At 32.6% G+C, this 24,385-nt stretch overlaps 1 protein-coding gene and 1 pseudogene across 2 annotated transcripts in view; both read left to right on the top strand.

Moving 5' to 3' along the window:
* Positions 1–24,385, top strand: part of LOC140040828 (potassium voltage-gated channel subfamily KQT member 1-like) — a 106,233-nt gene that overhangs the window by 74,947 nt on the left and 6,901 nt on the right. For both annotated transcript variants that reach the window (XM_072087057.1, XM_072087058.1), the window contains exons 5-12: positions 6,324–6,402; positions 6,572–6,668; positions 7,671–7,817; positions 15,836–15,946; positions 16,347–16,442; positions 18,226–18,484; positions 18,902–19,007; positions 23,539–23,614. In XM_072087057.1, the coding sequence (XP_071943158.1) occupies positions 6,324–6,402; positions 6,572–6,668; positions 7,671–7,817; positions 15,836–15,946; positions 16,347–16,442; positions 18,226–18,484; positions 18,902–19,007; positions 23,539–23,614 (971 nt within the window). The remainder of the gene's footprint in view (positions 1–6,323; positions 6,403–6,571; positions 6,669–7,670; positions 7,818–15,835; positions 15,947–16,346; positions 16,443–18,225; positions 18,485–18,901; positions 19,008–23,538; positions 23,615–24,385) is intronic.
* On the top strand, positions 7,853–10,426 carry LOC140041162 (uncharacterized; annotated as a pseudogene).

Genomic DNA, 24,385 nt, shown 5'->3' with positions numbered 1-24,385 from the left:
TTTTAAACGCGCGTGCACGCGTAACTTCGTGTGAAACATGCCAATTTTTTTTCACATTCAGTTAGCGCAAGATATCAATTAAACTTTTGTTAAGTTTCAATTTAAATTGCTATATGGTTTTCAATCTATGTTAAATAGGCGAAATTCGTAAAAATGCGCGTAAGTCATGTTGCGCAACTCTGACGTCATTCAAAAATAGGAGGTGCACAACTTCACCTGAATGATCTCATGCTGACAAAGTTATAACATGTTATGTTTACACGTTTTTGAGATACGCGAGACACAAAAATAGAGGAGAAAGAAAGAAAAAAAAAAAAAAAAAGTAACAGGACAGTTACAAGGAGTTATCCGCTGAGTGCGGATAACTAATAATTGACTTTTACTATTATAGCAAAGTTCTCCTTCCATTTGAACGTAATATAAATGCAATAAAAACTACGATTGTGTTAAATTTTTTCTTGCATTTGTCAAACAATTTTTTATATCCTCATACTAGTTTCTTGTCAGGTTTTATATTATTTTGCATATATTTACGGTACATAAAGCAAATTAGTATTACAATTTGTATTGCGCCATTCCAATGATCATTGCTCACATGGCGCTGTTAACTTATTTGTTACACTTTTAGCTACATGATGTCATAGCTGCAAATTCATGCGCTCTCTTTTGTCTGTCCACGACAGTGGATGCGTGAACTAGTACACTGTGGTAACCACCCCCCCCTCATCTCGAAAGATGTATTAGGTTCTTTAAAGTGCACAGGAGCATTTCTTGTACACTGGACAGTGCTTAGTAACAAGAATTAAACTGGTGCGGTGGTTGCACAAAAAACATAACAATCCCCTAGGGTTGTTAAAGGCCTCTGTCAAAAAGTAGTCGAATTGAAACCTTACCAACCATACGTTATATACCACACGCTCACTTCAGGTATCTTGACCATCATGATTGTTATCATCATAATCACAATCATCATCATAATTATTGTAATCAATGTCATTGTGAATATCTTCATAATAAAATAGCATTATCACCATTATCCTCTATTATCACAATCATCATGTTTTTATAGGGTGTGTACAGTAGAAAGCCCGGGTCGTTGGGGTCGTCCAATTCGAAGTCATCGCTTTCTACACAGCCTGTTTTTATATTATATTATCAAAATTTTAACACCAAAAATCACAAATCATTATCATTATTTTATCAACATTATGATCGTTGTCATTCTACTATTTTTTTTCAATCTATTGTACTCCATCTAAACCTAGCATTAAAGTCGAACATCTAAATCATTAGTGCATGACAGGCTAACACATTTTGTGCAGGAATTTGTTTGAAATTATTATTTTGAGGACTCTTAGGACACAGCTATGATAATTATTCTAGGAATAATTATGTGTTCTACCTCATGCTCGTAATTCAAAGATTTGAATGTCTCTACTTTAGCATTATTTTGTCAACAGCACACTTCAAGTAATAATAAAACATTTATTGTATCTTGTTAGGGGAAATTATAAAATAGTGTTATTAAAGAATGGACATTTTTAGAACATTAAAGGCCTACTGTACCTTAACAATATTATACAAAAAAAATGAATTTTATGCGTTAAATCGGAAAAATATTTTCATGAGTTGAAAGACTATATTGAACGAAGTGTAGTTATTAAGTTGAACAGTTCAACGATGCTCTGCGATTGTTAATAGATTTAAGTAAATCTTTCAACTCACAAAATATTCTCACCATAAATATCAATTTCTTGCTTTATCATGTGATTATAATATAAACATTATTGTTCATAACTGTAATATTTTTTAGAAAGTTAAATTGTGTCTCAATTTTAAGTATGATCCTTTCTTAATAATTACTTTCTTAAATCGGTATTTCAATTCAATTCAAATGTTTATAACTGAAATACAAAATAAAAAACATTATTTGAGAATTTAAAGTACCAGTATATTGGAACAAATTTACAGTTTATAGTCCAATAAACTATAAACTCTGTGTCAGGAAAACCAAATATTTATTGAACTATATTGTAACACTCATACTGAAAACGCATGAACTACTGTATGGTGTGTTTACCAACTAAAGCCACTTGTGGCCTACTTTTCTAGATCAATAAAAATTAATGATATAATTCAAATTGAACTAATTTATTATTTATATCTTTACCACTAGAAATGTGGCAAGTGAAACGGATTCACAAAACCAAGGGATTTGGAAGGTGATTTCCAATGTGAATAGGAAATGAATTTTGATATATTTCAAACCGTGACTAAACTCTTTTGGTTTTTCTAATTTTAAATCTTGGACTTATAAACTTTAAAAATAAAATTTCTATCATGTCCGTTTTTGTAGAACCATGTGATCAGTCGACCTAAATTATTGTGGCAAATTCTTTCTTATGTGAAATGCATTTTAAAATCATATTTTCAAGAAAAACATGATGTGCGAGTGATTGGCTCCCATAAACGACTACCTTCTGTTGATTTAAACTTACAGAAGGTTTAACATGTATTATTATTTTAACCCTTCATATTTCCACTCCTGCATTTAAATAATCTACAAATATTTTAAAATATTAAATGTTTATTAATATAGTTAAAACTATTGCACTATTTGTATTTTTCTGTATGTGGACGGAAAGAGAAAGAAACCAATTATAAGTCAACAATGTGTTGTATATAAATTTAAATGTGACCTGTGCGATGCAAGTTATGTTGGATACATGCCGACACCTCTACCAACGCATTGTTGAGTTTAATAGGACAGCATTTAAAGGATCATAACGTGATTGTTGATCCAAGTAAAATTAATCCATGTTTTATAGTATACTTGGAAATGCAAAAACAAATTTTACTATCTTATCTATGAAATATTGTATATCGGACAAAACCTAGTCTGAATAAACAAAGTTACTCTGTAAAAGCTAGCTTTTCATTTGACAGGATGTTAGACAATAAGTCTTTCGTTATTTAAACTTTGATCATTGGCTTGTGTTATTAGGTTATATGCATGATATGCATATAACCTCTTGATTCTGTCAGGATCTTTATTTATTTATTTATTTATTCTTTCCTTAGCACTATTTTGTCCGTGAATTATCTTTATATTAGTTTCATCTAGCTAAGTAAATTTTCAGAGTATATTCCTTATGGCCAGGAATCGATGTGGTTATGTTTTCACTGTGCGCAATCAAAAATTACGCGGTCTACGCACGATTTAACGAAATCACGTTTGTAATCATATCTTCACAATCATGAATCACTTTTAAAATAAAATTTGGTACTCTTAAATTTCAGGTCATATTTCATCATATGGCAATACAATTACGTGCGTAGCGCATATAACGCATGCGTGTCGTGTCTATGGCATTCAAGGTACCGAGATCGAGTCTCACCTTGGGAAACAAAATGAAATGAGTTTTTTTTTTTATTATCCGTATTGTTTGTTAAATTTAATTTCTTAGTGTATAGATTATACACATGATTTATAATGAAATCTAGATAAAAGTCCATTTTCACCCCGATTTTAATGTATTCTAGGTCAATCAACTATCTTTTGCATGAATTGCATGTACTGTGTATACTATATGACACAAAACTAGACATGTAACTCGTCACTTTGACGAGTTTGGTTGTCCGCCGCGCAAGTGGTGAAACATGGACGTTTAACAACGTACCTTTTAACATTAAGGGATAGGTTAAGGACAAAAGGAAGTGTTCACGTTGGCATTATGACCTGAACTGAAGAATATGATATGTTGTTATTGCTGAATTCTATTATTTCGATTCATATATAGTATACACAGTATAATCTGTATCCATATCACATACAGTGTAGAATAGGTGAAATTACGGAACCCGCTATTTATTACAATTTTTAACACGTTGACGGTTTTGAAATGAAACGCGAAGGAGCAATTTCGGAAGGAAATTATCTCAGCAACAACATATTAACATCTAGAAGAAATTTGAATACGTGAAATATTGATGCGCGCTCTTTTAAATGTAATGAATTATGACGCAAAAGATGAAAATACGACTTTTTTCATTTAACTGGCCATATGATGACGTCACAACATCCGATTGGCAAAATTTTCACATGATTTCGTATCTACAATCCAATAGCTTCCATAAAACGTTTTAATCGTGATTATCAAATTTTATTCTTACGAGCTATAACAGATTAAAATTTACTGTAAAGATGAAATTAATGCCACACGTAATTTAAATATTTAGGCATGATGACGTCATAAAAATTAAAATATTTTTCACTCATGCGAAAGATAGTTGATTGAACTAGACAATATAAAAATGAGCTATGACGAAAGATACAAAAATCCTAAATTTTATATTCGCGTGGCCACACGATCTCCGGTTAGCCATATTAATACATGATCCGATATCTACAACTCATCAACTTCCAGAAAATGTCATCCACAAAAAGTTGACCGTGCAGTTTAGAAATTACGACTGTTTAAAAAAAGGCATAATTTTGACGATTTTTTAAACTTTTTCATCAAAAACACGCGCAAATTGGCCAATTCGACGTGCTCGTATAACGTTACTTTAAGTCGAAATTGTTTAAAAGTTGGTAACATTACTAGAAAAGGCTGGAAAAACATAAATCACGCGAAAAAAATTTGTTTTTAATGCTACGTGCGCACCGCACACGTAAAAATTTGCGCACGCATGGGAATTTTTTACATGCTTAAAACGACATGAAACGCGTAGAAAGTTGATTAGAAATTAATTTTGCGCATTTTGAAATTTTAAATGCTCGTGCACGTGTAACTTTGTGTAAAACACGCAATTTTTGGGAGTGATGGCTAACATAATTTGTACTGGAACCGTCTTAAAAACATCACCCGGTTTCTGGGGTGTGTTGGGAGGAGGAGCGAAAATACTGGCGTAATGAAGTAGCCTAGCCTTATATGATTGAATTGTACAACGAAAACTTACTAGGCCTACATTTGAACTGTCCAGGGGAGGAAGTAGGGTTTGTTGATTGCGGCTGCAATGGTGAGAGGAGAAAGAAGGCCGGGAGACCGCAGTATCAACATTATATATTTTAATTGTCAGCCAATATGACACCTACTCATTTACACAGTTTACAACGTACTTAAGCCATAGGCCTATCATAGCTATGTATGCCCTCTCAATTTGAAGCTAAAGTTTAATTGAATTTGTCCTTCACTGGAAAGAGTGTGGGGTGTATTAAGGGGTGGAGGTTGGTGCGTATACGGAGATACTGGCGTCGGGTGTTATGTACTGAGAAGGCTTTAAACTAATTTTGAAACCCGCCCTGGGGCGGGTATAATTGCTAGTGTCATATAATATACAGTAGTACAATGTACACCAGCATAGTCTCTGATGTGAGCAAATTGTTGTTTGCCGCCCTCTGTATCATGTAGAATTAATGTCTCCTTGTATACACAGTATACTGTATAATTATAATACAAGGCGAAAATACAGGACCACCTCTTATTATAGTTTTTAACTAACTCGTCAAAGTGACGAGTTTCATGTCTAGTTGGTATTAGTTTAACATATCATATATCTACTCATTTTGAATTAATTTTAAGTACCTATCTATAATTCAAGTTAATAATTCAAGTATGACTAGGCTTTATGTCTCTGGAAAACGATTGTATTTTGGATGACATATTAGTCGTCAATTAGATTTGAAACACAGAGTGCTCAAAGTATCAAATATGTAGAAAAGTAATAAGCGTAAGTTACATCAAACCAATATGTCAATTTTATGTATTGTATATACACACCTACGCAATGTCCAATGTTCTATATTGCCTCCAGACTATAGTGAATATATTATATTACGTGAAAAATATAAATTATATTTACATTTTATTTAAATATTGTAAATTGGTTTTTATCAACAAAAAGTTGTTTTTCAAATGAAGGTATAATAATATACGGTAATGTAAAATGTATTGTAGTGATGAAATTAAAGCTATCCGGTTATATGCATATATTTCAGATATGATATTTGGTTAAACGTACATAAATTAAAAATGTGTAACATGAAATCATGGTATAAAAATGTTTACTTAAACTGGTGAAATACAGAATTTTGCAAAATTCTGCCATTAAAACCAGTTGGTAGGTAGTAGTCCAACCTGATGATATGGTATTTAGTGACTCCCCAGAAAATAAAAAAAATGTAAAAAAGGTGATTAAATATACAATAGCACAAAAATAGATCTGAAGTTTAATTAAAGAATATAAAATACTTCATTACATTCTAAACTTCCTTAAATTCTAAAAAGTTTTAATCTTTTCATTTAAATGTTTTCTCTCAGATCTGTTTGTAGTTTTAGCATCTACAGTAGTTTTGGTGTCAACGTCAGATGGCCAATTCTTCGCTGCTTCAGCAATAAGGTATAGGATGCTACAGTAGTTTACATTTGGATAAAATAAAGAATATTTATGAGTTGAATGTGGAAAATATTGTTATAAGGAAACTAAGCCTGCTTTCCACTAGATGATAATGACAGTTTTGAGCGGTAAAGAAATGTTGTTATATAACATGTTGTACTTTTCAAATTAGAGGTGTGCGATTTTTACAAATTCTACGTATGCTGCATGTGGACCGACAGGGTGGATCATGGCGTCTGCTCTGGTCTGTTGTTTATGTTCATCGTCAGGTAATAACCAAAAACACATTTCTGTATTACATAAAATTTCTTTTTGAACAACCAAAGATAGTATAAGCGAACTTACAGTACGTTTCGAAACCTATCAGGTTTCATTCTCAACTGGCGTTTCATCGTCTAGCGTTGTTAATCCCATGACGACGATGAGTTGGTATAGCGCCACCAATAGGTCCAAAAGGACGTGCCCCCTTCTCCAATAGTTGATCATAAATGTGTGACAATTCGTGGGCTTCTTCATCTCTGTTCATGATTTTTTCTACAAACTACAATGTTTGAACTGTCCACAAGCTTACATAGGGGAAACAGGGAGGGCTTTAAAAACACGCATAAAAGAACATCGCACAGACACAGAAAACAACACGGGAGGGATTTTAACCAGGGCTCAAAGATCGTCTACATCATCAATCATACATAAATCCGCAATAACAGATCATGCACTACAACACAATTGATTGGAACGCTGCTATCCTTGAGAAAGAATGCAACACTCAAAAAAGGCAAATAAAAGAGTCGATACCAACTCATCGTTGTCATGGGATTAACAACGCTAGACGATGAAACGCCAGTTGAGAATGAAACCTGATAGGTTTCGAAACGTACTGTAAGTTCGCTTAAACTATCTTTGGTTGTGCAAAAAGAAATTTTATGTAATCCTATTCCACAACCAGATGAAATTCTTCCAACACATTTCTGGTTTTAAGATGTATTTTAAAGTTAAGTTTATTAAATATAATAATAAAACAATTCCCTATATAACAATTACGAAGGAATATGGTGTGTGAATGAAACTATCTATACAGTAAAATTGTTTAAATTATTCGGAATCAAATATATTTTCATTTGCATTCGTTTATTCGTACATAATTATTTATTTGCTCAATAATTTGTAATACATGAAAAAAATTTTTTTTTTTAACTAATTTTTCTTTTATGATCTAAAAGACATTTGAGATGAACTACTAACTTTTTTTACACATGCATTTGGTCTTTCAGGAACTAATAACTACATTGTATATAGGTTTTCTTGTCCTCATCTTCTCTTCATATTTTGTATATTTGGTTGAGCGGTGCCCTGATAAAAAGTGTGCCGGAAACCAGGGAGATTTTCATACCTATGCAGATGCCCTTTGGTGGGGTGTGGTAAGTGTTCACTACTTCTTTCCACCAACAAATAGAGGAAAAACAACCACAGAATAAAAGAGAAAACTACAAAGAATACAGGGAAAACTCAAAAGAATAGAGGGAAAACACAAAAGAATACAGGGAAAACACAAAAGAATACAGGGAAATCACAAAAGAATACAGGAAAAACACAAAAGAATACAGGGAAAACACAAAAGAATACAGGGAAAACACAAAATAATACAGGAAAAACACAAAAGAATACAGGGAAAACACAAAAGAATACAGGAAAAACACAAAAGAATACAGGGAAAACACAAAAGAATACAGGGAAAACACAAAAGAATACAGGGAAAACACACAAGAATACAGGAAAAACACAAAAGAATACAGGGCAAACAGAAAAGAATACAGGGCAAACAGAAAAGAATACAGGGAAAACACACAAGAATACAGGGAAAACACAAAAGAATACAGGGAAAACACAAACGAATACATGGAAAACACAAAAGAATACAGAGAAAACACAAAAGAATACAAGGAAAACACAAAAGAATACATGGAAAACACAAAAGAATACAGGGAAAACACAAAAGAATACAGGGAAAACACAAAAGAATACAGGCAAAACACAAAAGAATACAGGCAAAACACAAAAGAATACAGGGAAAACACAAAAGAATACAGGGAAAACACAAAAGAATACTGGGAAAACACAAAAGAATACTGGGAAAACACAAAAGAATACAGGGAAAACACAAAAGAATACAGGGAAAACACACAAGAATACAGGAAAAACACAAAAGAATACAGGGCAAACAGAAAAGTATACAGGGAAAACACAAAAGAATACAGGGAAAACACACAAGAATACAGGGAAAACACAAAAGAATACAGGGAAAACCCAAACGAATACATGGAAAACACAAAAGAATACAGAGAAAACACAAAAGAATACAAGGAAAACACAAAAGAATACAGGAAAAACACAAAAGAATACAGGAAAAACACAAAAGAATACAGGAAAAACACAAAAGAATACAGGGAAAACACAAAAGAATACAGGGAAAACACAAAAGAATACAGGGAAAACAGAAAAGAATACAGGGAAAACAGAAAAGAATACAGGGAAAACACAAAATAATACAGGACAAACACAAAAGAATACAGGAAAAACAGAAAAGAATACAGGGAAAACACAAAAGAATACAGGGCAAACAGAAAAGAATACAGGGCAAACAGAAAAGAATACAGGGAAAACACACAAGAATACATGGAAAACACACAAGAATACAGGGAAAACACAAAAGAATACAGGGAAAACACAAAAGAATACAGGGAAAACACAAAAGAATACAGGGAAAACACAAAAGAATACAGGAAAAACACAAAAGAATACAGGGAAAACACAAAAGAATACAGGGCAAACACAAAAGAATACAAGGAAAAACGCAAAAGAATACAGGGAAAACACAAAAGAATACAGGGAAAACACAAAAGAATACAGGGAAAACACAAAAGAATACAGGGAAAACACAAAAGAATACAGGGAAAACACAAAAGAATACTGGGAAAACACAAAAGAATACTGGGAAAACACAAAAGAATACAGGGAAAACACAAAAGAATACAGGGAAAACACACAAGAATACAGGGAAAACACACAAGAATACAGGAAAAATGCAAAAGAATACAGGGAAAACACACAAGAATACAGGGAAAACACACAAGAATACAGGGAAAACACACAAGAATACAGGGAAAACAGAAAAGAATACAGGGAAAACACAATAGAATACAGGGAAAACACAAAAGAATACAGGGAAAACACAAAAGAATACAGGGAAAACACACAAGAATACAGGAAAAACGCAAAAGAATACAGGAAAAACGCAAAAGAATACAGGGAAAACGCAAAAGAATACAGGGAAAACACACAAGAATACAGGAAAAACGCAAAAGAATACAGGGAAAACACACAAGAATACAGGGAAAACACACAAGAATACAGGGAAAACACAAAAGAATACAGGGAAAACACAAAAGAATACGGGGAAAACACACAAGAATACAGGGAAAACACACAAGAATACAGGGAAAACACACAAGAATACAGGGAAAACACACAAGAATACAGGGAAAACACAAAAGAATACAGGGAAAACACAAAAGAATACATGGAAAACACACAAGAATACATGGAAAACAGAAAAGAATACAGGGAAAACACAAAAGAATACAGGGAAAACACACAAGAATACATGGAAAACAGAAAAGAATACAGGGAAAACACAAAAGAATACAGGGAAAACACAAAAGAATACAGGAAAAACACAAAAGAATACAGGGAAAACACACAAGAATACAGGGAAAACACAAAAGAATACAGGGAAAACACAAAAGAATACAGGGAAAACACAAAAGAATACAGGGAAAACACAAAATAATACAGGGAAAACACAAAAGAATACAGGGAAAACACAAAAGAATACAGGGAAAACACAAAAGAATACAGGGATAATAATAAAAGGCCAAACTCAAGAAACTTAAATTGTTTGTGCTCAGTGTTGAATTGCGACAACATCTTGAATTCTGGTTTTTGTGATCGAATCAAATCAGTTTTTTAGATCGTCTTTTTCTTGTACTTTTTTTGTTGGGAAAATGCAGTTTTAAAACAGGTTCATTGTGCCAAAGGGAAATGACAGATTAGTTATTATAGATGAATGTATAACATAATATGTCGCATTGAACTATGAATTCTAAGATTGTGTTACAATATCAATATGATGACAATCTTAGACATGATGAATTCCATGGTGAAAGGTCTAACATGATTAATAACCAGAAAAATAGCGTAGTTGCTTCAAACATGTCTTTTGCTGATATTCGCTTTGTTTGTTCAACGGCAAAACATGATTAAAATAATAGTCTTTGAAGCAATATTGTGCGTTACTCTCAAACCACAAGGAAAAAAGTAAAAAAACTATTAATTACCATACGCAATTATTGATATTTGCCCACTATAAAAGATTAAATAGTTACAACTGTGACGCTTAATTTAAAAATAATGAAATGTAATATTTATTGCTATCCATATAATAATAATAATAATAATAATATTTATTCGGCAAAATTTCTTAAAAGTACGTTTTACATTTCAGCTTGCTAGGAAAAAAACAAGGTAGACAAGATCAAACAAAATGTACAAAAATAATTAGGGGAAAAAGTTACAATATTGTATATTAATGAAACTTTAAGTTCACAGGATTGTTTCAGAAGAATATAAATATATTTGCTCATTTCTTACAAAAATTAAATATAAATAAAAATGAAAAATAATATTCATCTCCCTCCCAAATAAATTTAAATTTTACAATATTTATAATTTTTTATTTTAATATACAAAAAGTAAAGAATTTGTATTTAATAGAAAATAAATTTGCATGTGATTGGATATTATTTATATTTAAAAACATTCATTTTATATGTAATCAGTAATTTAGAATACTAGAGGGTGAGCTCGCTTCGCTCGCTCCCCCTCTAGGAAGTGTAGACGATGGTTCTCGAAATGATAATGTTCTCCTTATACATTTTCTGTCGGTTACCATTATTGAAAATGCTTGACATTCGTAAAACTAAACTACTTTGTTTCACAGTGTTTTAGATGATTAATAACATTTTAAAGTATAGTTTTTATTGTTTGGTAGGGCCCTTTGGGGAGGCGGAGGTCATTTGAGGGAGGTGCTTATTCGAGGGATATACCGTATGTTAAATTTTTTAGTTCTAATAATATGGTAACATTTATAATCAAATGAAATCCTCTCATAGATATGAAAAGTGGTAAAAAAGAATAACAAATGCTTGGTAAATTGCAGATAACAGTGCGGTGAATTCTACTACAAATAGTATAATTGTGTTATTATAAATATGTGGATGGACGTTTATTAGATAGTTGGGTGTTGTGGGGGGGGGGGGGGGGGGTTATTATTCAAAGTGATGTTTTATTGGAGAGGCGTTTATTCAAATGAATACCATCCTAATAATTATTAATACATTATTTAATTTAATCATCTTTTGAAACTAACTGCCGTGACAGAGTGGGCCCAAGAAAGAAGACATTACGGCTTGCAACATGGGCAGACATCTCGGTCCTAACGGGACACAGGAAGATAGCCTACAGTTATTCCTGCAAGCTTACTCAATAAAACTCAGCTATCAGGATTTCACTCGAAAAATGTCTTATCAAATCTCCCTATGTAATTTTATAATACTATTCCCCACAATATATTCTGATTCTTTATGGCGTATATTTAATTTGATCTTTATTAATTTGCAGTATAATTCCTATTATTTAACTACTGTACCTTCACACATGTGTGGTATGTTTTAAAATAAACAAAAAACTGAAATGGCTATGATTAATGGCCAATTTTTTTTTTCGTCTTCCAAAGGGACACTGTATTGATTGATGGAAAGTGCCTGTTTCCAGTCACCTTTAAGGTCAAATCTATTATTTTAACTGCTCCCTTGTGTATAAAAGAGAGAAAATATTTGAAACTAAGTTGAACTTATCTTAAACCCAGAAATTACTTTGACCGGGAAGAATTGAAATTGAGAGGAAAATCCAATGTTGAAATCATAAATGTTGTTAAAAAACTCTTTATAACATCTTCCTAAGATATAAATATGGAACAATAGCGTCGGCGTGCACACTAATGTTATCAAATCTACGTTTCGCGGTACATCTCGGATAGATAAGGTAGGTATCCAAGGCGGAGATTTGTACCGAAGTTTTTGCATTGTGCTCGCCTATGTCAGAATTAACCATAATTTATATATAGATTATAATGCATTGACTATTATACTAAATGTTTATGTATTTTATGAGATGTGTTTCTTAAGGCAACATTGTTATTGATTCTTCAAAATATAATACTTTTTATTTGAATCCACCATTTATTTGGTATGAAAAGATATTCAATAATTTGCATCAAAATAATTTTCAAATACATACAATAGTATTATAATTTTGGATTTCCTCACTCATGTATGTCATTTTAATCAATTAAAAAAAATGTTGGCAACCTAATATACAGTATGACTGTAAACAATAAACGTGAAAAACAAAAGCAAGTGTATGTATTTTAAAATTTGTTTTAAGTTACTACATTTTTAGTCACGTGCAATGTGACAATACAACTCACTACATTTTTCAATATATATTTGTTGAGAACCATGAAAGCTGTTTTACTTAAATTTTATTTTATTCATTTCGGCAATAAACATGAAACTAGAAAGCCACTCCCGAGAGTGCCTACTGTAAAATTGTTCTACATCAGATATTAATCACCAGAAAGTGTGTCTTAATGCTGCGTGTGAATTAGGCTAATTACACTATATAAGCATGTGTATGCGAGTTTGGTGTAAAGGTTATGTAACCCGCCTTTCAACTAACAATAGCTTTATCCGACTAACAATAGAACAGAAACGCGAAAATCCAACGAGTGAATTTGAAAAGAAATAGGGTTTTTAAACTACTTGCATCAAAAAACTTGTACATTAAATCTAACTATGTTTTAAAATTACAAATCACAAAATATAACTCTTACCTCTTGTACAAAAATGAAGTTTTTTAGACAAGTAGTTCTCGAGAAAATACAATTTTAGTTTACTTGTTACTTCAAGACTGCTCACCGGCTTTTGAAATTTCTGTCCTATCTTTTAACACTAGCAGGTCTGAAAAGTATATTAAAAATTGGTCCAGAATTGGGACCATGGTCCCAAATGGTCCCAAAATGTAATGGAATGGTCCTTGACCACATATCTATATGTAAATTTATTTTGGTAAAGATCTTGTAATTGCTTTTTGAGTAATCCTGCTAACAAACAAACAAAAAAACAAACAAGCAAACACACGCTACCGATTACATATACCTTCTTGGCGGAGGTAAATAATAATTACAAAACATAGAAATATATATATATATTACATGCCTATGTAAATACGCGAACGTGATTGGTTGAAACTGCATCACATGACTTCCGCTGCGAGGATCGTAAATCGTATATATCCTCGAGAACGATGATATTGACTGAGTAATTTTCGCGTAATTATCGTGTCTCTGTCACTAATCATATAAATTCTCGAGTACGATGATATTGATTGTGTAATTTTCGTGTGGCAACACTCGCGTTTGCCGATAAATAAACAAAAGTCATCTACTGGGTCTTGAACTCGCGATGAAATTGTCACTCCATCACAAGACAACGCTTCATGCGCTGCGCCACGGAACTTGCTTGACGAAAGTAGTCATCTAAACTATTTAAACTATGCATACATAGCACCCTCATTTATTTTTAGTCCTCCCTAGATGTGATGAAACACCGTTTGTGATTGGTTAATACTCACAGTAGTAACGGCTACGCGCGCGACGCATTGAACATCTGGTGATTCGGCTCGAAAGAAGACGAATTATTATTTATTCGGCCTTATTATTATTAATGTAGGCTTATTGATGGAAATTCTTCTGTTGTTATTTAAACGACCTAGGCTAGTGAATATGTTATTGTCAAGGAATCATTAATTAGTAATTATCTGTATATTATTCTTCGAAAGGTAAGGTGTCTGGGCAGCTTGTTTACATACAATACAAAAAGGAGGCCTAGCCTAGCTACTACCCGACCCAGCAGATATTCTACTTGTTGTTGGCTATGTAATATAACAGCTATCGCCTTTTATATCAGTAAAATATAAGATTAGACATCCCCTCGGAAATGATATTAAGTTCTTGGGAATTATATATTTCCCTTGGGGATGTCTAATCTTATATTTAACCTCTAAGCAGTCAATATCTGTATAATATATATGAAGTACAAGACACGAAGCTGAGGAGAGACAAAAGCATTAAAGATGTATTGTCCCTTTGTAAAATTTCCAAAAAAATAAAAATAAAAAGATTTCGAAAAAAAGTGGGTCATTTTGAAGTATTATGATAGTTATTAACTTTCACCAAAAATTATTCGAAAAAAAAATAATTTAACTGAAATACAGACGTTTTTTGGTTCAAAAAATAACTTTGACTTCCAGTCAAAGTTTTCGATCAAAACATATCTTATAATGCAATGCGCTTATTTGGCTACTCTGTATGCATAATCATAAAACTTCCTCGCGATCTGTGTGAAACACCCTCTCTCAACCGTGACGAGTTGTAAACAATCCTAATTAGCATCATGCATAATGTATACTCATGGTTTGAAATCTTTGTTTACTTTCGCTCGCGACTATTTTCCAGACGAAATGTAATCAAATTAATTTAGCTGTTAATTACGTAAAAGTGTTGTTTTTGGCTCGAATTTTCGACTTAAAGTGAATAACTTAAATATTACTTTGATATGGCCAATTAAAATTTAGTATATTTTGACCTTCATTTTTTTGTGTTTCAAGGGACAATACATCTTTAAACAAAACGCTGTCACCGGTAAGGTGTGTCTCTCCAACACAAAAATTACAAATAACAAGAATATATACTATAAAAACATAGACATTTCACAAGATAAAAACATGATTTAAAAAGGTAAAAAGTTTCTCTCCGACATTTAAAATATTGCTTTAGAGATAATTTAAAATTAATAAATGAACCATTAACAAAAATATCGCGAATCTCATTGGGTATGGAATTCAAAGTTCTAGTGAATCTGGTAGGGATGCAAAATTTTGACATATCATTACTGGAGCGAAGATGCTTGAAAGTGAGGGTATCATGACAATTATTAACTATGAGTAAATTATAAATAATAGATCTTTGATGATAAAGTAAAACATTGCAAACAAATAGAACAGTATAATAATCTCTAATGGCGATTGTGGATGGGATATCATCTGGTCTCTAATGATTTTTTTGAGAATAGTTTTTTTTAGTTAAAATGAGAGTTTACGAAATGATGGTATAACGTGTCACTTAATTTTACTTGGTTTAACTCCAAAGAACAATTCTTTTCTTCTAAAATTATCCTAAACCATATATTTCATCTTAAAGGTCACAGTAACTACGATAGGATATGGTGACACAGTACCAGCAACTTGGGCAGGTAAAGCTATAGCGAGTTGCTTTTCAATATTCGCTATATCTTTCTTCGCTCTACCGGCAGTAAGTAAAATATATACCGTTTTGGCAGGTATAAAAGCCATCACCCTTCTTTTAATATACAAACAATGAAGGAATTGCATGTTTTCTCTTACATGACAAATTAAATCAAGCAAGAACAATCATATATGGTTTTCACTATAGGCATGCAACATAGGTGACTACCTATGTTGCATGCATTTTTAAAAACTTTTTCAAAAAACCTGCCTTTTATATATTGAAATGTGATATAAAATTAACCAATCAAATATCAAGGACCACACATGTACAATATGATAACAAATTAAACATTTTTTATTCAAAATGATGAAAGATGCATATACTCTATATATTTAGTATAAATAGATATTCAATATTTATTTTAATGAATTTTGATATAATTTTTAATGTGATTATTATCTAGGGGATTTTAGGATCTGGATTTGCATTAAAAGTTCAATCAAAACAACGACAAAAGCATTTTAGTCGTCAAATTCCAGCAGCAGCTAATCTAATACAGGTGAGAATGGAATAATGTAATAGATCAACATTTAGAATTAATTTCTCCACCCTTCTGTACCAATCGGGTATTGCTAAACACCACTATTAACCCCCGCAACCCCGTTGTTGGTTCGATAGCGTTTGCTATGTGTTTTTTTTAAATTTTTAACCCAAAAATGATGTTTTACCCCCAAAATAAGTACATTTTTCAAACTTAAATATCAAGCGTGTAGTACACACACGATTCAGTAACTTTTATGTTGGTTCAATGTTTTTTTTTAGGATTACAGGGTTTGCAGGGTTTACAGGGGTTTGCAGTGTTTCAATACCCGTACCAATCCTACTTTCCACCAATCCCACTTTCCACCAATCTTACTTTTCACCAATCTTACTTTCCACCAATTCCACTTTCCACTAATCCCCAATTTCCACAATTCCCACTTTCCACATCCCAATCCCACTTTAAACCAATCCTCACTTTCCACTAATCCATCTTTCTGCCAATCTTACTTTTCACTATTCCTATTTTCCACCAATCCCACTTAACACATCCCAATTCCACTTTCCACTAATCCCAAATTTCCACAAATCCCACTTTCCACATCCTAATCCTACTTTCCACATCCCAATCCTACTTTCCACATCCCAATCCTACTTTCCACATCCCAATCCATCTTTCCGTGAATTTTACTTTCCACTAATCCCACTTTTTACCAATTCATCTTTCCTAATCTTATACTTTCCACATCCCAATCCCACTTTCAACCAATCCATCTTTCCATCAATTTTACTTGCCACCAATTCCAATTTCCATCAAATCCCACTTCCACCAATCCCCAAGTATATAGTACATAGACCATATAGATCATGTGTTTGTAAATGGGTAAAATTTAATTGGCTCAATTAAAAATGAAAACTCAATTTTGTTCATTATTGAACCTTATGAACTATACGATTTTTATTCTGTAAATTACACAATATATGAGATCATCTTTTATAGGTTAATCAGTTGTTGACTTTTAAAGTTAGAATATTAACGAACTGTACTTTGAACGGTGAATGTACTTACATTTATATATCCTGGTTCTAAACGCAATATGGTTTTCAATTTTAGCCAAAGGGTTTAAAAGGACAGGTTAAGTCCCTTGTGCAACATCTTTTTACGTGTTAATTAAACCTGTTAGAATATAGTATGCTCATTTCCAAGAATTATCGATTATGACAAGATGAAAATGATTGTTCGGAATTTATTTTTAAACAGGTTTAGATGACAAACTCTAAAATGTCAAACCTACACGTTTGGGGCACATTTTCTGCATTATAATACATTTTATGATAATATATAATGATATATATCTACTATTATTATTATTATTTGGATACTTTTAATTTATGTTACCTTGGGTGAAATAAAACGTTTAATTTTTCAAATTCATGAAATATTCATACTTTAGAACTCATAAAGTATTACATTTATTTGTATCATTTAGTTGACAATATGTAGCAATTCACATCAGAGCCGTGGATGGTCAGGTTTTCTATCCTTCTTATCGCATCAATCAATATAAATTCCCCAACATGAATATCAGTAAAATGCATTTAAAGCATTCTAATAATACTTTTTTTAGGGTGGAGGAGTTGAGCACTACTATGCGGCATTGATGGTCACTGACCAACGCTCCTTCTGCCTACCCATGCGAATTACTTGCATCCCTCTCGCAACCAAGTCATGCGGCATGTACATAAATAGTGTTTTATTTTAATGCGTCAACTGGTTATATGTAGATTATGTTTTTTTAAAGTGTTTATGGAGGTTATATGCAGCAGACAAATCTTTTAACTCGGAAGCCACATGGAAGATCCACCTGACACAAACAAGCGGAAACGGTGTGACGACCGATTCACCTGCACGCAAGACTGGTCTCCTAAAGAAGCAAAAGAGTTGGCTTAAAGAAGCATTAGGTTTCGAAATGTCCTCTCGGGGATCGCCAAAAACAAATTCAGAAAATGAAATTGTTGAAGGGTCAACGACTTCTGGGGCTGATGGTGACGGTTCAGTAGGTACATTATGCTCAGTCATTACTGTCTGCAAAACAAGAGAATTATTTTATTTTTACTGATAACTTAACAGCCATAAAGACGGTTATCATAGTCTTGCGCAAACATTTATATGGTCGTAAATATGATTTATTGTTATATGTGATGCTGTAATCGTTGGGCTATGAGAATTACACATTATAATATAACTTGAATTCATTAGTTGAAATGTCTGGCGGTTAGAATTACAGGATTATTTTACTGCTTTATAAGTGTACAAATAGATGACTTCAATTTTATAACTAAATAAATTAGAACAATTTCTAATGAATATTCTATTTTTGCGTACAACATGTTTTATGCGTCATATGAATAAATGTAATCATAGCAGTTTTTTATTTCATACCAATGTTTTTATTACACATTTAAATGTCTCCGTAGGAAAACAATGCCGTGGAAAAAAAGACAGTTATACTCCATCACAGACGTTATCCACGACTTCAATAACTGATATTGATCCTTCTTTTAAAGTTGAGGCGATCACTAAGTAAGTAAACAAATGATTATTAATGTTACACAATAGAACCCCTCATTAAGGAGACACCTTCCCTGTTATAACAATCAGGAGTTATGCAGTAATATTTACACTGAACCAACCTTAATTATAAGAGCACACCCCAACAAAGAGACTCTTCATATTGGTCCTGAACAGTGGAGTATTGCAGTACAGGGCAAGCACTCCTAGGGACCCTCCAATGCTAGACAATTGCACTAAAAGGCTGCTCATGTTCTGGGGCCCCTGGGTTTAGCCAGCGCGTGGACTGGTACCGGACCTGTTTTGTTAAAGGCATATCCATGATTAATTTTCACAAACATTTATTGAGATAATAATGTCAAAAAAATATACAAATGCAAAGGGAAAAAAATAGCTTAGTTAGAAGTAGATACATATAGAACCGAAACAAATGCTAAAGTAACAAAAAAAAAAAATAATTAAAAGAAAAACTAAAAACTAAACTAAAAGTATAATTCAAATTTACGTACACTACATTGGTTGCAATAATAAAAACGAGGGATATCACTTGTGGAGTAATCAATGCAATGATGATGTTTGTTTTTGATATACAACATTATAATAAAGTTTAAAATATTACAAACATTACAAAGAAATTTTGAAAAGTGTGTACAGTACAGCAAACTCTAATATTGATTTGTGCTTTCAATATAAAGCTATAGCAAGTGTTTTCAAACATCAAATTCAAATACTCTTCAATATTTTTTATTACAATTATAAATATTTCACAGGAAATATAAATATTCCTTTCTTTACATATGTTTTTTAATAGTCAATCTGTATAATATAAATTTTTATATGATGATGAATAAAAGTTTGATGACCTCGCAAAAGAGAGATACAATTTGTAAAACTGCCTAATCAAATGGTTTACAAATAACGTCATAATTTGTGAAATAAATGTATACGTACTGACAATTTAAAAAATATTTATTAGTCTTTTTTAGAGAAAAAAGCTCAGATCAGTGATATTACTGCTTTCCACTGAGGCTTTCAGGAATACATATCATGTACCTCAAGTCAAATATGATGCAGCTACCAATAACAAAGAGTACAAGCAATGTAACTAGCGTTGGATTTTAACCTGCAGTCTCGCCCTTACACTGCAACAGTGTTTTTCTAGTGTAAAAGTCAAACTAAATTGATTAAGAAATCAGCTTATACATGCCCTTAATGTCAGGTTCCATTAACAAGAACCCAAGACTTTTTAAATTTTCACACAGGCCCGGTTGCACATTGTCACCCTTTGGTTTGCAAGTAAGCGTGTCCGGTCAATAGAACGATTGCTTAAAAATGTGTAAATATTAGTGGTTCGGCTCTGTTGAGTTTCTCATTGTTTTGATTGAAACGTCGAGAATCTTTTTTCAGAATTAATACACATGGTGTACCGCAAAAGTAAAGTAGTTTTCTAAATTGTATTACAAATTCACCATGGAAACCTAAAACATACAAACCAAAAATTAATAATTGAAATTAATAAGACATGTGGTCTGTTATTTAATATTGAATAATATATCTATACACACATGAAAACTCGATCAATTTATTTAATACATAAAATCATTTTGAAACATTAAAGATCAATTTCGTTTGTATCAAAATATATTTAAATTCTCAGTTGTCACATTAAGAACATTTTAGAAAGCTTACGTCTGGTAATGATCTCATTAGCGATTGATCTAGTTTCCTAATGTTCTCTGTGTTATTAAGAACCAATGATCAGTTGCATGTATCTAAAGTAATATTAATGATTTTCAAAGACACATTGCGAGAGATTAAATAAGTTACTTGTCGTGGCATAGATTGTAGGTGTGCAATACACCCCAAGCAATCTTTACTTTTAGTCATAACAATAAATCAAAGCTTAAACTGGTGTTTCTCCTTTATAGCACATGAATGACAGTATTTTAGGTAGACATAAATTCTTATGAGAGGATATTATTCTTATGAGAACATTATGCACTGGGGACAATTGGAAGATGTATCTAGCTTTTTCATTCATTTTTTCAATTCATAGAAACAAAAGTATTAACAAAAGTAGATCTACAAATTATACATAACTTCATGTATGACTTTACTAAAAACTCATTACATTTTTAAGTAGATTTGATTCAGCAAGAAAATTGTCGTTTTATTCTAACAGGAAGCTTTAGAATTTGTTGATTTCAGTTTAGGGAGAGCTTATTCGAATTAAATGATGATTAGACGAGCAGGTATCATTACATTTGATGAGAAATGTTACCAGTTGTGCCCACTGTAAATGTTTTTGGGTTCGATTCATCTATAGAACTAGCTACAAAATATCCAATATAATTCTCATAGCCAATAAAGTAGCACTACCTCACCCTCTTTAGGATATTTGGGTTCCCAAAGTCATGCGAGTCATGTATTTACAATTTTCTAGTGTGAAAATAATTTTAACTCTAAACACAGCATTTCACAACTGTTGTTATTGAGTTCAATAACATGTTAACATTGTTAATATTTAAATACAAAGCAATTTAAAACCTAAAAGCTTTAAAAGAATTAAATACCAATACATTGACTTAAAATTATTAGATCCATTATTACATCATTATATTTGAAAACTGCCACTGAGGGATTATGGGTTGGGAGTGATGGCTAACATAATTTGTACTGGAACTGTCTTAAAAACATCACCCGGTCTCTGGGGTGTGTTGGGAGGAGGAGCGAAAATACTGGCGTAATGAAGTAGCCTAGGCTTATATGATTGAATTGTACAACGAAAACTTACAAGGCCTACATTTGAACTGTCCAGGGGAGGAAGTAAGGTTTGTTGATTGCAGCTGCAATGGTGAGAGGAGAAAGAAGGCCGGGAGACCACAGTATCAACATTATATATTTTAATTATCAGCCAATATGACACCTACTCATTTACACAGTTTACAACGTACTTAAGCCATAGGCCTATCATAGCTACTGTATGTATGCCCTCTCAATTTGAAGCTAAAGTTTAATTGAATTTGTCCTTCACTGGAAAGAGTGTGGGGTGTTATTAAGGGATGGAGGTTGGTGCGTATACGGAGATACTGGTGTCGGGTGTTATGTACTGAGAAGGCTTTAAACTAATTTTGAAACCAGCCCTGGGGCGGGTATAATTGCTAGTGACTTATAAGTGAGAGAGTTTGTACGTCTGTCTGTTTGTTTGTTCGTTATACAAATTTTTGTTACTGCACATAACCTTACATATTGGGCATCAAAATGACCGCAATTGTACCGGGAAGGTTCTAAACTACATTTGAATATCATCCGCCATCTAGGATCCAAGTTAGAGGCCAAAATGTGGTAAAAATGGCCCACTTAGCCAATAGCCAATATAACACCTATTTATTTACATAGTTTGCAAAGTACTTACACCATGTCTATCAGCTACTGTATGTATTAAGACCTAAAGTTGTTGAATTAAAATTGTGGGTATAAAAATGACCACAATTGTACCTGGAAAGTTCTAAACTATATTTCAACATCATCCACCATCTTGGATCCAAGTTTGGTGGGAGAGGGCATGGGGAGATAAGGTGTGGGAGTTGGGGTTAAGATTTGGAGTTGGATTTTGCTTAGACTAAGGGTAGTAGGCTATCAAATTGACCAGAATTGTGTGGTAAGTATTTTAATTAGCCAGGGGAATGGGTGGGGATGACCGAAACTACATCTGAAAACTGCCACTGAGGGATGGGTTGGTAGTAATGGCTAACATAATTTGTACTAGAAACGTCTTAAACACATCACCCAGTATCTGGGGTGTGTTGGGAGGAAGAGCGGGGCAGAAATACTGGCGTAATGAAGTATAACATGATTGGAATTGTACTAGGAAAAGTTACTACATTTGAACTGTCCATGGGAGAAGTTATGTTTGTTTTTTTGGCTGGGATGGTAATAGGACAAAGAAGGCTGGGCCGCAGTATCTAAATTAGATATTTTAATTATCAGCCAATATGACACCTATTCATTTACACAGTTTACAACGTACTTAAAACATAGGCCTATCATAGCTATGTATACCCCTACCCCTAAAGTTCAATTGAAATTTGTCCTCGGAAGAATTTGTTTTTAAAAAGGTGTGGGGTGTTATTGGAGAGAGGTGGAGGTTGGTGAGTATAAGGGGTCGGGTGTTATGTACTGAGAAGGCTTTAAACTAATGTTGAACAATTGCTAGTATACATTATTCAAAATGAAGGATTGAGGGCTCAATCACTTTTTACCAAGGGAGTACAGTAGTTCATCTATTCTAACCAAGTAGCTTTACATATGTACCTTGATCGATTGTTTTTCGTTCAGTTAGGGTGGCTTATAATATGCATCAGGACAGGAGAAGCAGGTGGACAGGGCTTCTCATTGAAGCATGTAACATTTTATTTCTTCATGCCTGGCAGCAATTAACCATCTTACTATGCGCTATGTTTGCCTCCACAAATCACAGACATGAACAGTGTATTTAAAAAAAATTATTATTTTAAATATCTATATTATTTCTTTTTTGTAGATTAACTGAAAATCACAAGGTCGCAATTCGTGCAATTCGTAAGATCAAGTATTTAGTGGCAAAGAAAAATTTCCAGGTAAGATTCATTGTAGATCATTTATTTTGGCCAAAGTGGGTAATTTTTAGCCTTGTGTAGTGATTATTTAAGTTGGTTCCGAGCTTTCTCAGGCGTATATAACTCCACGCGACGTACACAGCTGTCACTGAATGATAACTCATACAAAAAGTATATTTAACTCAACTAGAACTTTTATTCCTTGTAACTCGATTAATACATCTTTCTACCACTACCAGTCAAGCCTTAATATTTTCCTTATCATCTTTCCGTTTATCTACTCTGATCTTATTCTCTCTTCTCTTTAATATCTATTACATTCCACTTTTATACTGGACATGCAAATTTTAGGCTTCAGAGGAGGATAACATTTTCCCTCCAAAATTTATACGATTTTGATTGGCTAATAATATAAGGCGGACCTGGTCTAAAGCATCCTTATCTAAACACAGAGAATCACAATATAAATAATATGACATTCCCCTTTTTGGGAAAAAGATTGTGTCAATCTTTCCAAAAATTTAACATTTAAAATCATTTTACTATAAACTATCTACAAATAACACCTCTATAATATTATTATGCACGGCTTAATCCATCTGCATTTCCATTTAGTGATCCTTTCTTGTAAATAACTTTAAATTTATATCCTTGTAAAAACAGAGCCCATCTCATAAGTCTAACATTGGCACCCTTCATTGAGTCCATCCATCTCAATGCCTGGTGTTCAGTATGAACTTGAAATTCACAACCATACAGATAATACTTAAGTTTATTGATAGCCCAAACAAT

Source organism: Antedon mediterranea, chromosome 2 (genome assembly GCF_964355755.1).
Source record: "Antedon mediterranea chromosome 2, ecAntMedi1.1, whole genome shotgun sequence".
In the NCBI taxonomy this organism is placed as follows: Eukaryota; Metazoa; Echinodermata; class Crinoidea; order Comatulida; family Antedonidae; genus Antedon; species Antedon mediterranea.
This window is presented reverse-complemented; position numbering and strand designations above follow the sequence as displayed.